This window comes from Hypomesus transpacificus, chromosome 13 (assembly GCF_021917145.1).
Source record: "Hypomesus transpacificus isolate Combined female chromosome 13, fHypTra1, whole genome shotgun sequence".
NCBI lineage: Eukaryota > Metazoa > Chordata > Actinopteri > Osmeriformes > Osmeridae > Hypomesus > Hypomesus transpacificus.
This window is the reverse complement of record NC_061072.1, coordinates 3647815-3663895: the sequence shown is the minus strand read 5'-3', so window position 1 is coordinate 3663895 and position 16081 is coordinate 3647815. Positions and strand designations below refer to the sequence as shown.

At 42.7% G+C, this 16081-nt stretch overlaps 1 protein-coding gene across 2 annotated transcripts in view; it reads left to right on the top strand.

Annotated features, from left to right (window-relative positions):
- Positions 1-693: 693 nt before the first annotated feature.
- The window catches only part of LOC124475520 (disintegrin and metalloproteinase domain-containing protein 12-like), a 107471-nt gene continuing 92083 nt past the window's right edge, over positions 694-16081 (top strand). Inside the window, exons 1-2 of one of the 2 annotated variants that reach the window (XM_047032210.1) lie at positions 694-1111; positions 14191-14312. In XM_047032210.1, coding sequence (XP_046888166.1) covers positions 1006-1111; positions 14191-14312 — 228 coding nt within the window. In that variant the 5' untranslated portion in view covers positions 694-1005. The remainder of the gene's footprint in view (positions 1112-14190; positions 14313-16081) is intronic. The other variant, XM_047032208.1, reaches the window with a different exon arrangement.

Here is a 16081-nt window from a genome sequence, read left to right as displayed (position 1 = left end):
ACACATGATACCAAAGACTGTGCCTTATTCATCTTTAATGCTGACGTTGATGAGCTTGGGGATATCAAGGAGTCAGAACAGAACCATTCTGCTTCTTCTCTGCCCTTTAGCCCACTGTGCTGCCAGTTTCAAACTGAGTGTGGTGTTGGACATGTGAAGGTCCTTCTGTTGGGAGACTGGAAACTCTTTGTCCTACTTTGATTCTCTCCAGCAGGATCAAGCCTGCTTTCCCTTTCGAAATAGTTAGCCATGTGGTGCATTGCGCACTGTAGACATTCATCCAGAAATGCCATACTATCTGAAAAAACCATGCCCATTATGACCACAAACCATTCACTGGTTTGCATGCGATATATCCTCCAATGATTTAGCCTTAAACTGGCAAATATGTCCCAGGTTAGGGTTCGAATCAACAAATATTTTATGGAAGTAAAATATAAATTATAACACCAAACTCTTAAGAGATGACTTTCAAATACCTTATATTGTAACTGAATAAAACATGCCTCTGTAATCTCTCCTGCTGGAAGAGAGTTATGGCAGACATGCATTATTCAAATCCTATTTGCTTTACCATGTGGCCAGTTACTCTTGCTGCAGTGAAGCAGTCATAGAAAGGTGTTTAGGCGGCGTTAGGACCTTGAGGAATGCTTCACCGACGCACATGGTCACTCGCTGAAAATAATATTTATTTTCGTCTGTAATTGCTTTGAAACCGATGTATTGTCAGTGACGACTACACTTCCTATAGTGTCTTTCGTTTTTCTCAGAGTTCGCCCATTTCTTGCATTATTACAATTGAATCGCCGCTTTTTTCATTATTGAATTGGAAGTCCATAAGTAGAGTTGGAAAGGAGTAGCATGCTCTGAGGATTTCAACGTTCTTACACGCTCATATTTCAGGAAGTCATTTGGGTTTTGCACATCAGCTGTTCAACTCTAACTATATTATGGTTGTGCTGCTGTGAAACATTTGGATCGTCTGTCCATCCCTCGCCGGGCAACATGAACAACCGGTGCTGGAGTTTGAAGTTTGCGTTTTTGACAGCACTTCACGTTTTATCAATACCAGAATGCGCCGGTGATGTTATCCGCTCCAAGTCCACTGAAGGTAAGAGTTAAAACACAGATTATGAATTTGTTTAGAAAAATAAACAACGTGTTCCTTCATTGTTTGATTCATTAAGGAAAGTATTCATTGTTGCCTGATTGACATGCATTCTCAGTCACATGAAATATCATTCTAGTTGGTAGGTGGTGTAATATCCCAGAATTGATTGTTCAGGTCATTTTCATTTTTTTTTCAATTTTCTTTTCTTCTTGGGAAAATACAATGTCTTAAACATCTTAGATGTTGTACGTTTAAACACCTCATACTTTTATCATCCCATAGCTCTTCAGACAATTTGGGGTGATTAGAGTTAGCTCTGTAGGGTGCAGTAGGCTGTAAGCATTTACCGCAAGATTACTTAAAGATGACTACAATACATGATTGTCTGTTTTAGAGGTGGTGCAGACCCATCAATGTAAGTACCTTAAGTGAACAAAGCAAAGGGGTGCCTTGCAAGTGACTTAATCTCTGTTTAACACTCAGCCACCACAGTCAGGTCTGTCACACGATTCCAGAGAATGTGTCAAGGCTCAAACAAATTTACCAGAGACATAAAAAGAGCTTGAGTGGTAATGATACCTCACCTATTCATCATCAGTTCATTAGGAGGAAAAGACCCCCCCCCCCTCAAACATCATCAAGGCTATTGTGAGAGACTGGGCTTTGCAGAGATAGGAAGTAGTTACCTAGGTTGGGGGTCATTAGTGAGTGATTGGGAACAATGCCCTTGGGAAAACCTGGTGTGAACAGGTGCTTATAAACACCCATACGAGGCTAAATTAAAACCATCTGATGTAGCACTGAGAACACAGCTTGATGTCTTGACTCCATGTAAAAAGAAAATTGAGTTGAAATCATTAGTGCTCCCTTTTAAGAGCTGCAGACAATACCTCTATTTCCACCACTGATCGCTGTCAGACATTTCAAGGTGGTGTAGATTTAGAAGCCCGAAACCACGCCATGTCATGTTTGCATGCATTTTTTATGCACGTTCTTCACCAAGCTTCAATGTATTTTTATGCATGTTTTTGTCCTAGCTGGGATAACTTGTTGTGAGTGATTTCATCTGATGGTTGACACACTTAGTGTGGGGCTGGATCTGCAAGCCAGCTGCGCTGTTTCAGCCAGAGGTTTTCCGCCTGGAGCCCTCAGGAGAAACCATCCGGTTCTTGCTGCCTGAAACAAACGAGAGCTGACGAAATAAATTATAATTTATAAAATACATTTTGGGACTGTAGTATTGCTACAATAACTGTGTCATCCCTATGAAAGAGTGTTTGTTGCTTTGCTGGCGACTTCCCCCCCCATTAAGTTTCTGTTAAATTGATGGTGACATTCAGGGCCTGTTTCAGACTGCAGATTGATACGTGAGACCAAGGCCGGACTGATATTTGAGATGAGGGTGGATTATCTCACCAGACAGTTGCTGCTCCATTTTGGGATATTAATACTGTACGAGAGAACAGAATTGCTGGCCAGCAGTTGTGCTGACTGACCCCCCTCTACATGTGTTGCACTAATTTCTCTGGAGCTGCCTTGGACTTATTTGACCCTAACCCCCTCCCTACTTTAACAGGCTATCTGAAACCTAATGCTTTCTCTGGTTTTGCTCATCACACTCTCAAATCCAGACAGGTCAGAGGTATAATCAACACAGACCTCCCTTTCGGGCCTTCTCCCCTCGGCCGGTTCAGACGAGGCTGAACCCAGTCTACAGTTAAAGTCTTGTCTCAACTTTATCTTTGGTCAGTGTCAGTCCAGATCTGGATTACCTCAACCTCTATGACATGGCAAGCCTTCAGCACATTCTTGATGTGCAAGAGAGAGACGCTTGTTTTCTAGGGAGCCAGAGCAAGCTGCTCAGAGGCTGCCTCTGACAGAACTGTTGCCCCCCCCCCAATAATGGATCATTAAGTAATTCTCGGAAATAAAAACTGTTCCTGTCTGATTTGTGTAATTCACCTACCGAGGGGAACCTTTCTAAACTGAATTCCGTTCATTGCATGTCCTGGTGTGTGAGCCTTTGGGTATGTAACCCTTGGATGGAAAATACCACGCAGATCAATGTCATGGTAGGGGGGATGCACATCTGAAGCAGTTCTGCTTCCTGTTCTCCAGAAGAACATCAAAACCTGGGATGAGCTTTTGAGGGAGACTGAGAGGAGAACGGCAGGCAGAATGCAGGGTACAGCAGAAGTGGAGAGGTGGAGATCACATTTTGTCCAGGATTTCAGATGTAAAAATGTTGTTCACACACTTTGGATCGGATTTTAGGTTTGCAACATGCACAGACAGCTGCCTTGAACAGGAGAGAATGTGGTGAAAAGAATATTGTGACATTTCACCAAATATCAAGCACTTAGTTAAAAGCCTGTCCTTCAAGATGACCCTGACCTTCTAAACACCACAAAGACTGAAGTGGTGACGTGGTCACCACAACCACTACCATAGATGTACTGTACAGAAAAATATGGGGTGTATGATGGTGCACCCCTCCCCCTATGCTTTCTAGTAAAGCTGGAGGTTTTTCACTTTGAGTGTGTGCCAGACATGTGCTTCCATGATGGAGGGACGTCATAGAGGCCTGTACATAAAATCCATCATCAGGGCTAGAACAGCCGGGCTGTCCCACAAGTGGTTCTTCCAGAAGCTCACCGACACTGACCTTTTGTGGCGAGCTACCCTGGCGTTCTGAGGGAGCAGGCAGGGCACCCGCAGAGGGGAGTGGGGGAATGGAAAGGTAACCCGTCACGAGCGATGCTCTCTAAGGCCTCACTTCTCGGAATCAGCCACGACCCCCTGCAGAGTCAAGGGAAATTAATATGGCAGGACTATGCATTTTCCATACCTAATTATTCTGTTGACATCATGCTAGTGTTACAGTAAATTAATTGTAAAAGTTGGGAGTGGTAGGTGACTGTGTGCATGTGTTAAAAAGATATTAGATATGAATGTGTATTGACCAGTAGAGGGAGCATTGCACTCCGATCCATGCTTGCATGTGGGCTTGTCATTCAGACCCCATAATATATCCCTCTGCAAACCCTCACGTAAATCTACAACTAATAAAACCCAGAACGATCCACTGCTACTTTTGACACTGCCAGAGGGCACTGTGGGTTATGTGTGGTTACTATGATGTCACTACGGTCTGACCGTTTTATGCACCGACCACCAAGCTGTTGACACAGTGTCCCCTAACTGGCTGATGTATTTACCATGGAGGGAGGCCAGAATTAACAGACACTTTTCACCTTCTCTGTGTAATTACTGCCACTCCTTGACCCGAGCACCCAAGCCCTCTCGGAAACTGTGGAGAAGCAGAGCGTTTTATTTCACCAGTTTGGCCAGTTATTAGCAATTTTTACAACATCATTCAGCCATTTGGTGTATCTTAAACGGATTGTCATTCTACTCCCAAATAGGATTTCTCTAGAATTAGCATGTTACCACTCTGTTGAAGGACAAATGGGTTTCGTGATGTGCATGCCCGCCCCCAGCAAACGCTAGAAGATTGGCCAGGATAAGCCCCACTAGACCTCTAACCAGATTCCTCTCATTAAATAGTTGGATATTGTTGCAGTTGGAAACACTAATCCAGATTTGACTGAATCACAAGGATTTAATCATGGTTTTGACTGAAGCCCCCCCCACTTTCCTCCTCTCCTGGATGAGAAATTGTCTGTTCTACATGATGAGCTGGAATTTCTTTTGTATTTGATTACATTGTGCATTGAAGATTTAGCACTTTCTAATGAGGAAATGTGCACTTCCCAATGCATACATTTATCATTTTTTTTCCAAAAGACCAAAGAGTTTGAAACAGTTTCCAAATTCATACTTGACTCGGTTGCATTTTCATTGATTGAATCTGCATGTTTTCATTTCAAAACACTTCTTGTCCAAGGTCTACCCATGAACTTTACGCTTGTATTCTCCTTCCATCCAACAACACTGTAATCCCATCCCACAGTTGGGCCGTTCTCTCTCTCTCACACACACACACACAAAATTGTTTTCACGCCGTCTTGAAAGATTATTTTTCTTTCCCCTCGCCAAAGGCGTTGTTCTTCATTCTTTAAACAAATGCTTTTTCCCCAGAATGGAAAGTTGCATGAAAAGGGGCTTTGGAAATTGAGGGAGTCTAAGTAAGTCAAAGTGTGAGCTTGTGGTGCCAGTCAAGCATCACAGATGTGAGGATATACACTTGGAGGCACCTTCACCTGGAGTGTGTGTAAGTGGAGGGGTCAGGCTTACAAATGTGTCCTGTCCCACAGTGCTCCCCCCCCCCCCCCCCCAGTGGTGATAATTTTAGTAAAAGTACCCAAAGTAAAAGTACTACATCAACAATCCTACTTAAGTAAAAAGTACTTACTTTAAAATGTACTCTAAGTATTAAAAGTTAAAGTACTCAATCAATGTTTTTTTTCTTAATGTCTAGGCTGTGACATTTTGATAAATAATGCAGATATGCAACTGGTAATACTTATGTCTCTACAGCAGTGGCGGCTGCTGGTCTTTCAAATGGGGGAAGCTCATTTTCGGCCTACATCATATACATTTTCCATTCATTTTGCTAGTTCACTGGCTAGTTCACCCCTTCGACACTAGTCTAGCCCATAGGCTACAAGGCCGGATTAACCAACTGGGCACTTGCCCAGGGCACAGAAAATTGTTAATCCGGCCCTGCTAGGCTACTGTATGAATGAATGAATGAAGGATCTAAAGAAACAATTTGGCCGGGTTTCCCAGATTCGTTTAGAAGCTCTTAACGCTTAGAGCAGGGGTCCCCAAACTACGGCCCACGGGCCGGATATGGCCCGCCACGCATTTGGACCGGCCCTCTGAACAATGCCAGTCTTAAAAAAAAAAAACATTATTAAGAAGATGTTTGGATTGCAATAGCAATTAATATAAAAAAAGTTATTTACAATATTAATAATGCTCTTTTAATAGGCTGTGATATGTACGAATGTACGGTGCATAACATAGTAATAAACTAATCTAGCATAATAAATACTAGTGCTGTCAGTTTAACGCGTTATTAACGGCGTTAACGCACACCCATTTTAACCGCCTCAATTTTTTATTGCACGATTAACGTTCTTTTTGGCCCAGCAATTGTTGTAGTCTTTTTCACATGCTGTTGCAACAACTACTGACGTTAGAAAATCTACAACACCACACCGGATCTAGCTAAACCGGAAACAAAACACCAGGCACGCAGCACACACACTTGCTTGGGCTTGCGAGCCGGCTAAAGAGTATTGGCTAACTTTACACTCTGAGTAGATGGCGAGCGCGAGACGCCGAAATGGATGCCAATAAGATTCTGAATGCAAAGTTTACTATAAAAAATTAGGGAGTCAGATGGCTGAGCGGTTAGGGAACCGGGCTAGTAATCTGAAGGTTGCCAGATCGATTCCCTGGCTGTGCAAAATTATATTGTGTCCTTGGGCAAGGCACTTCACCCTACTTGCCTCGGGGGGGGATGTCCCTGTACTTACTGTAAGAGATAAGAGCGTCTGCTAAATGACTAAATGTAAATGTAAAAAGTTGCCAAATGGTCCCATTGACAAGAGCAAAGTGATCTGTGTGTTTTGTCAATGTGAACTGAGCACCGCAGCACGTCCAGTCTGAAATACTACCTGATGGAAAAGCACATAGCTGATGCAAATTCTCCGCCCCCTTGTCAAAGCCAGGCGTTTGCATTGTTATTTTCAATAAATAAAAACATTTGCACCAAGCAATCCGATCCACTTTTCCATGTTGATAAAAAATAATTGGACAAAAAGAAATCAAGGGACATTTTGAATAGACAAAAATGTGCGATTAATTGTGATTAATCGCAAGTTAACTATGACATTAATGCGATTAATCGCGATTTAAATATTTTAATAGTTTGACAGTACTAATAAATACATTTAAAATCATAATAAAATCTCCACAACAATACTGGTAGTTACTCCGGCCCAAGTAGTTTTCTGTTCCGACCCCGCCCCACATTAAGGAAAGGAAATTAATAGTAGAAATTAGTAGTAGAAAATTATCTGGCCCTCGCAGACAAAAGTTTGGGGACACCTGGCTTACAGCGTCTTAAGAACGTTCTTAAGAAGATCTTAGCGTTAAAAGCCTCTTAACGAATCTGGGAAACCCGGCCATTAACAATATTAAACTTGAAGGGAATGTGGAAATGAAGTTAAACTGAAACAAGTAGGCCTAATGTGGTGTATAATTGTATGAAACGTTTGATAAAAATTGGCTAGCAATTTCGCAGAGCAAATACAAAGAAACAGGTGGTCGCAGTTTGTCTGTCAACTAGTTGCAAAATCCACGATGGGACTGAGCTGACTGAATAACATCTGTGACTTTTTATAGTACAAAATCGCTGTCAATCAAAAGGAGATGCAGTCTTTCGACAGACCCTCCAATCATCACACGGAAGCCCAGCATCCAGGCCAGCCCACTCCTCCATTCAGCCCCAGAGACGCTGAGCGTCCAGGGCGGGACATAATCGCAGCATTTATCTAATGACCGTATAGTTTCGAAGCACTGAAAAAAAAACAGTTCAAAGCAGCCCCATTGAAGTCCATGGAAGCTGAACTTCCACAGGGAAGTGCACTGTGGCGCAACGGTAATGTATTAGAAGGAAATCAGTCAGTCGACCTGTTAATATATGTAGTTGATTCCGAACGAACTCGTCTTCGATATGAACATGTTCTAACGCATTTAAAATATAGTAAGTAAATATTTGACCATGAATTTTTTTAAATGTTAGGGGAAGCTGAGCTTCCCTTGCAGTCTTAAAGAAATCGCCACTGCTCTACAGATGTCACTACTAGTAATACTTATAAGCAACAACATGTGTTGGAAAGGTTGGTGTACTCACCCTCTGTAATACTGTTCACACTCTAACTTACAATTCTGCGGATGACAAGCTATTCACCAGGGATTATCTCCAAAGTTAATACCATTAAGCCAAACCAATAAAGACCACATGTTGTATCTTTAAGTCTTTTATTTAATTGTAAACGTGTACAAAAATTTAAACATGCATTTCACTAGATAACAGTATAATATAATGTCAGTAACTGAATTAAATATATATATTAATATTCAAAAGTCAGGGACATTAACTTAGCATAGCAAGAACTGTGCTTACCTTGACATGCTTCTTTACATTTTAAGGCTAATTCTTGAAGGCTAACAACTTTTTTTGAGGGAGATAAGAAACGCATTGAAACCTCCACAAGTCACTTGGGGCCTTTGAACTCGAACATCTCTTTTAAATAGGGCCAAGAGTGCAGTGCCGGTCCTAGCACATTGTGCACTTAGGGCGAGTTTATCACTTGCACATCAGTGTCTTTAAAAAAAAGAAAACACCGCAGGTGACAAGATGCACGATGTGCTGTACCGACCATCATTGTCCCCCCACCATCATGGTTGTGCCTAACCTTAACCTCGACCTCTGTGCTCTTACTTGACTCTGCTTGCTGACCTTAACCTCTTTCCTCTGCTACGACTCCTGGCCTTAACCAAATCCTAACCTTAACCGTCGTTGTGACGCCTAAACTCAACCGGGCCTCCCAGGTTGCAGCCGTAGAATGGATTTTTATTTTGTAGTCTAGCTAAAAAAAAACACGTACACCAAAGTAGGAAGGAGAAATAGCGGACCAGACAAGCTTTTATTTTGAAAAGTAGAAGCATGAGATGGGAGGGCATGAGATGCGAGGGCATGAGGCGGGAGGCTGTTGGCTGCAGCCATACACTCTTGACCGCTAGTGCTGCTGCCAAACGCGCACTCTGCTATCATTGGAGCTGATAGAGCAACCTGTTTATTTTTGTGTTGGCACCATTTTGGCGAAACTGTGTTCATAAAATGTAGCAAGTAACGACACATATTGTAGAAATATAGTGGAGTAAAAGGATAGATGATAGCTGCAAAATGTAATGGAGTAAAAGTAAAAAGTATGCACTATTATTTTAACTTCAGTAAAGTACAGATACGTAAAAATGTACTTAAGTACAGTAACGAAGTAAAAATATTTTCTTACATTCCACCACTGCCCCCATCCCCTTCCTTCATGTGGCGTAAGGCCTCATTAAATGGGGATGAAAGGAGCAACATTCCATTTGTAGTGAAAAAGCAAAGACTGTTATGAATTCGTTATTTCAGAGTTGCCTGTCAGGCAGGGAAATGTTTTAGGTTGTGGAAAGCAGACTCGGGGGTTTAATAAATCCCTACAGTGTTGCTTTGTTTCACAGCGGCAGCGTGTGAGGGAGTGAACTGGGGGATACGTCGTAGAGACACCAGTCACTAAAGACTTACGACAGCTCTCAAATACTTCCTGTCATAACTCCTGAACAAAATGAAATGAAATGGCATTAAAAAATACTCCATATATAAATATAGTTTACTTGTGTATAGAATATAGTATTTTATTAGGCTTAAGCATGTTTGGGCATGCTCACACTGACGACCCAAGTATTGATGCACACACTGTACACACACACTGTACACACAAACACACACATTCAAACGGACTCTCCCAACTCCCATCCATACTATGTATTGACTTTATCAGTGTTTGTCAAGTTACTCGGAAATAGTAATTAATTAGTGATTACTTCTCCAAGAAAGTAATCCAGTTACTTTACTGACTACTCATTTTCAAAAGTAACAGTTACTTTAATAATTGCTTTACTTAGTTACTTTTCAAAAACATGATGCACAACCTGAATACGCTATAAAGCAATACACCTTTCAGCCTAATTCTATTCTTTCTGCATATTCCATCATATTAGGGGTGGGCAAAATGGCCAAAATCTCCTATCACGGTATGAGTAATTTTATATCACGGTTACGGTATATATCACGGTATACTAATGGATATAGTAAATATAGTCAATTTAATTAAGAAATGGTCCTATATAACCATACAGTACTTCATCATCACACTTATTACAAACAAAAACAACTGCCTCACATGAGACAACACTTGAGTTAAAAACAAGACTCAAAGTTACTAGTACGAGCGTTCCGATTGGCTGATGTGCAGTCAAGCCATCCGCGTGGTGACCTAGTACTCACAGCGCAATACGGATCCGTAATGCCCTCAGACAAACTGGGGGGGGTTAAAAATAATTCCTTCGTTAATAATTTGTTAAACAGAACTTTATTGTATTAAATATTCATCCAAAATTATTCACACCTTCACAAAATCAACCACAAACAAATAATTTCTGCATGTGCTAGTAGCAACGCTAGTGCTAAATAACTATTTAACTGGTCGGCTCCACGACGCCGGGTAAGTAGCTAGCTCCTGAGACTTCTCACCAAAAGAACGAAGGGGAACCTTCGATTAAGACATCTTCGTAGGTACCTAGCGAAAAGTAGCCTGAACTTTCCTAGATCTTAAGCTAATGCTGAACGCTCGCTGATATAGCTGTCTGTCTTACTAGAACCGCGAATGTATGCATCGTTGCAACGTGTGCTGACGTTGTGACTATGTATGTGAGAAAGACGCGTAAGTGACAGAGAGACGGAGGGAGAGCAGGGGAAGGAAAGGCAGCTGAAAGAATTTGCTGCATGTTTAACCTAAGTAGTGTTAAAAAAATAATAATACGAAATGCAATATGTGGCGGCCGGTGTTGATTCTGTGGCGCATCGCCACAAATTAGTCTGTGTGGGAAACACTGAAAAGTATACCGCGGTTGAAAGGTATAGCCAAATCTCTCCCGGTAGACACATTTCTATCGTTGCACGGTATATACCGTCATACCGCCCCGCCCTACATCATATAAAATTGAATCAAATGAAACAGTCTCTTTTTCAAAACTTGTCTTATTAGTTAGCATTTTCTAACTTCATGCCTGTTTGCCCTGATTGGCTGATCTGCCCCTCTGGAGAAAGAGCCTAAATAAACGTAATTTTATTTTTTTGAGGCTGCATCAATACGATAAGCCCATCATTAGTAAAGTTAAATTAAATTGCAATAGTTCTGTCCAGTTCTGTGTTAATTTATTTTGCCACCATAATGTCACCGTTGCCCTCTGCCCCCAGTCACATGACATTAGGTTCGACTTCATGCAGCGCCGCAGCAGGCTGCAGGCGGCTGACTTGAACCAGTGAATTCTGGTTAGACTTATTGTCCGATTTGAGACGGTGCCGAGGCTAGGTCACTGTGACGTAGCCATCGAAGTACCGTCAGATCGATTCTTGAACAGCCGGCTGTGCAGCCCAGCGCATTTTGTCAAGAGCAGCTGCACGGGTTCTTATGACGACACAGCTATTTCATGATTGGCCAGACTCACACACAACAACTTGACGCGTATTTTGTATTTATTCAGACACCTTCAGTTTCGCTAATGCTCAAAGCCGGACCAAACTGTTTAAATTAGTTAAATATTTGTTGAAGAAAGGGTTTTAGTCCGCCTCTTCACTAACGGTTAACGTTTAATTGACTTCTGGTTGTATTATCAATCTGCAGATTGGAGAAAGAGTTTTTAACAAAGCCCAATACATAAAATGACAAATTTCTAGTTGAAGTTTAATACAGCCGAATGTTAGAGCAATAGCCCCTCCAAATCTCTGTGCACGTCCCTGCCATGTTATCTCTGGATCAACGTCAGTGCGTTGATCTACACATGCACTGACGTTGCACCGCTCGTACGTGATATCATTAGACACTCTCACAAACAAAATCACGGTTTAGTGAAGCAGTAACGCAGCCTGCTTGCGGGAAAGTGACTGTAATCTAATTACTGTTTTTGCAATTGTAATCCCTTACTTTACTCGTTACTTGAAAAAAGTAACACATTACTTCTAATCACTGGACTTTATCAAGGTTATATACATTTTACAAGTCCTCCTTGTGCATTGGAGTGCAGAGGGAGCTGATCATAAGCTTAGGATGTTTTATTGAAACTTCTGTTTACACTCGTCTGATGCCATTTTTACCGCTTCCTTACCCCTGCTAGAGCCTCTAGGATTTACCTTCTCACTCGAAAAGTTCCTATCCTGTCCATCTTTTAACAAACACAATTCGCTGGCACATATAAATTAAGTTCCGTAAACCAGTTTGATTCACTTCTTGATTCGATTTTTTTGGATTCATTTCAGTTTTTAGAAGCAGCAGGCTTTATAAGCAACAAACTAAATTCAGAATTAGGTGCTGATATTGGGCACCCAAATCCATGAATCCGTGAATCTCGTCTTCAAAGGGCACCAAAGAGAAGGTGATTCCGTCTGTGTAAGTGCTCATGAACCCAGTGACCTCCGTCCAGCCCCTGCCCTCCTCCGGTCTGTCGGCCACACGGAAGCTCTCGCAAGGGCCGCTAAAGGACACCCCCTTTCAGACTGTTCACAATCAGTCACGGCAATCAGTCCTCGTTATTGCATGCCTGTGATTCTAAAAGAGGTGGTAACGAATACTGAGAATACTGCATGCTCCCCTCCCAGTATGCAGTATTCTCAGTATTCGTCTCGTTGATCTGTGTCAGTGGTGCCCTGTCCTCCCCCTGTCCCTGCTTGGTTTTCATCAGGCCCCTCGAGGGAGGGGGGGCTGCATGCTCACTCCGAGGCTCCGGACGCTGTGCCTGGGGAGTTCTGGGGAGTTCTGGGGAGTTCTCTGATGAGCGCCAGTGGAGGCAGAACAGAGGGTCAGACAGCACAGCTGGGAGGGGAAACAGCGCAGAGGAGAGCTGGGCTTAGTCAGGAAGGCCGACTCAGCAGTTTCTCCATGAGTCGTGGGGGACAGAGAGAGATAGAGGTGGATCCTGGTGCTAGAAGCCAGGGATAAGCCCATCAGAGTGAGTTTTATGCTGAGTTAGTTTTGGGGAAATGTGAACAGTATATTACAGTACAGATCTGTATGTGACAGCGACAAGCTAGAAGCATAACACGCTTCCTCCAAGCCCACACACACAAACTGTTTAAAGCTCACATACAAATCAATTGGACAAATAAACCACCCAGCCGTTTGGAAATGGTTGTAGGAGTGATTTTTTGAGAAAAGCAAACAAACATTTGATTTGGAATGTTTGCACTGAGACAAATGGTGCCAGTAGCCTCTCAATATTGTATCCTGAAAGTTTCTCTTGCTACAGGTTGAACACCCCTCGTACTGATTGCTGAGGGCTCTGTAGCAGCATGGTCCTTCACCACTCCAAAATTGGGTTTGAATCCTGCGCGTGAGTCAGTGATCGACTTTTAGATAAAGGGTTCTGTCATGGTCCTTAAGTGGCAGAGCACTCAGGACAGCAGCCAGCTATCTGTCACTTAACCCTCAGGCTATAGGCTTGAACGTTCAGTATTGGATTTCAAGGGTTCATAATCGACTGGACCTCCTCAGGTCTACGGACGGTTTGATACCTTTCAACAGTCCAGCCAGCAAATAATAGCATGGGAATGAGTGGAGTTGCACTGGGCAGAACAACAACTGCTAAACAAGCAGAAGTGGAATCCACCTAGGCCCACCCTGGACGCCCTATTGTTATCACCCCTACACAAGCAGCTCACACTTTACTGTCTTCTCTGGAGGAAATATGCAAATCAGCTCCAACAGCTTGAGTCTAAGGGATGGTTATGGTTTCCACGTAGACAGTAAATTCCCTTCTCATCCCTTGATGTTTGAAGGCATAGATTAATGGTGTATCCAGGGCTTCTTCCCAGCTGGGGTAGACTCAAGTCAACCGGTGGCCTTGGGGGGGGACAAAGAACCAAGGGCAAATCATGTTTGGAAAATAAATGTATCTTGTCGTCCAGTAATCGTTAGTTGAGGACGTCTAACAAGTGTTAGATGTTATTTAGCATGTTCTTTAACAGGAAATACTGTAATTTATAATAAGTCATTACATGTTTTCTGTTCTATTACTGGTCTACTGCTTATATTGTTGCCATTCATAATACAGCCAGACTCTGCACACTGCTGTTACTCTCCAAGGGTGCACAATGGGAATAAGGGTCAACTATTTTAAAGTGCCTATGTTAAATCTGTGCAAGAAATAATAAACTTTTCAATGTGAAGACTTGTTTAACAGTCCTCTGAGTTCTAAAAGATAATTTCTCTTTTTTACAGTGGAATATTTGGGAGCAACTGCGCAACAGAAGCCTATGACCAAGCCAAAACACTATGGGACCACAGTACCTGTCCTATTGGTCGGAAAACATTGGAGACCGATCAGGTTGCACCAATCATGGGTAAATTAGTCACAGTGATGTATGAAACCCCTGATCATTCAGTAGTAAAGTTACACAGAGTGGCTTTAGACAGTTTCAGGTCCCCTCCACTTTCAGAATATTTTATTGCATTGTAGATTGAATTTGAAATGGACAAAAAAATTATTCAATCCCATTAATCTATGCTCAATTACCTATATTGTGTGTAGTGAAAACATGTTTTGAGAAAATATTGCTAATTTATTACAAATCAATTTAAACTCAAGTATTGAGATCCTTCCTTTAGTAGTTTGTAGAAGCCCCCTTTGGCAGCAAGAGTCTTCTTGGGTACATCTTTATAATCTTTGCACACCTGAACCAGTTGATTCCATTCTTCCTGCCAGATCCTCTCAGGCTCCATCAGATTGGATGGGAAGTGTCTGGGAACATCTCCAGGTTTCTCAACAGGTGTTCTACTGGGTTTAAGTCTGGATTTTGGCTACCCAAGGTCAGTCAGAGACTTCAGAGTCTCGCAGCCACTCCAGCATTGTCTTGGCTGCGTGCTTCAGGTCATTGTCCAGCTTAAAGGTGAATCATCGCCCCAGTCTAAGGTTGTGTGCACTCTGGAGCAGGTTTTCTTCCAGGACCTCTCTGTGTTTGAATACATTCATCCTTCCCTCAGTCCTGGCCATTCTCCCTGTCCCTGCCGCTAAAAAGCACCCCCATGATGCTGCCTTCACCATGCTTCACCGTAGGGATAGTGTTAGCCAGGTGATGAGCAGTGCCTGGTGCTCTCTAGACATAACTCTTGGAGTTCTGGCTCTGAGTAACATTTCTGTCTCGTCACATCAGAAAATCTTTTTCCTCATGCTCTCAGAGTCCTTTAACCCTTGTGCTGCCTTCGGGTCACAATGACCCAAAAGTTCACAATGACCCGAAGATAACACAAGGGTTAAATGCCGTTTGGTAAACTCCAAGCGGGATGCAAGGACGGACTGGGGGGAAAATACTGTCAGACTGGACCAATCAGTAAACGGCTCGGCCCACTCAAAACACGGCGCATTGTCCACTCAATGCATCGCACGTATCGACCAGTCATTGGCCTACTTGGAAAATACCCATACAATTGGATGATTACAAAGAAAATACATCATATATATTTAATTTCTTACGTTAAACTTCCGAAGTCCGTAAGAACACGTTAGAAAAATGTTCGAAAAATCGGCACCATGAGTGTGAATACAGATCGTGAGGAGCAATATAAAGCTTAGTCAGTGATTCTAGACTACAAAAGGTCTTAAAGCAATTTATACGTATTCAAGCTGTGACATGTGAAATAATATGAGATGCTGGCGATGTCAGAGGGCCAGTTGGTAATGGAAGTGGGCCGGTATTTTGGACCATCCCAACCCCGTTGGCCCACCGGGGATTCTCCCGGTATCCCAGATGGCCAGTCCGCCCCTGGCGGGATGTCATATGCCTTTACTCAAGAGTCGTTTCTTAGAGAGACCATTGTGTGGTCAACTCCCTGACCAAGGCTCCTCTTGATCTTCAGTTTAGCCGGAGGGCCACATTTAGGAAGAGTCCTGGGGCCTCATGTATAAAGGATTGGGCAGCTTTCATACCAGAAGATGGCGTACGGCCAAAACTCGAAAAGTACCTACGCACAGAAATATTTACATGTATAAAACTGGTCGTACACCAGGTCCTGCGCACCTTTCCTTTATAAATCACAATCAACGTGAGATTGACCGCACGTGAACGAGCCACTGACCCCGCCTTGCCTCCTCCCATAAATTAATATGCAGATG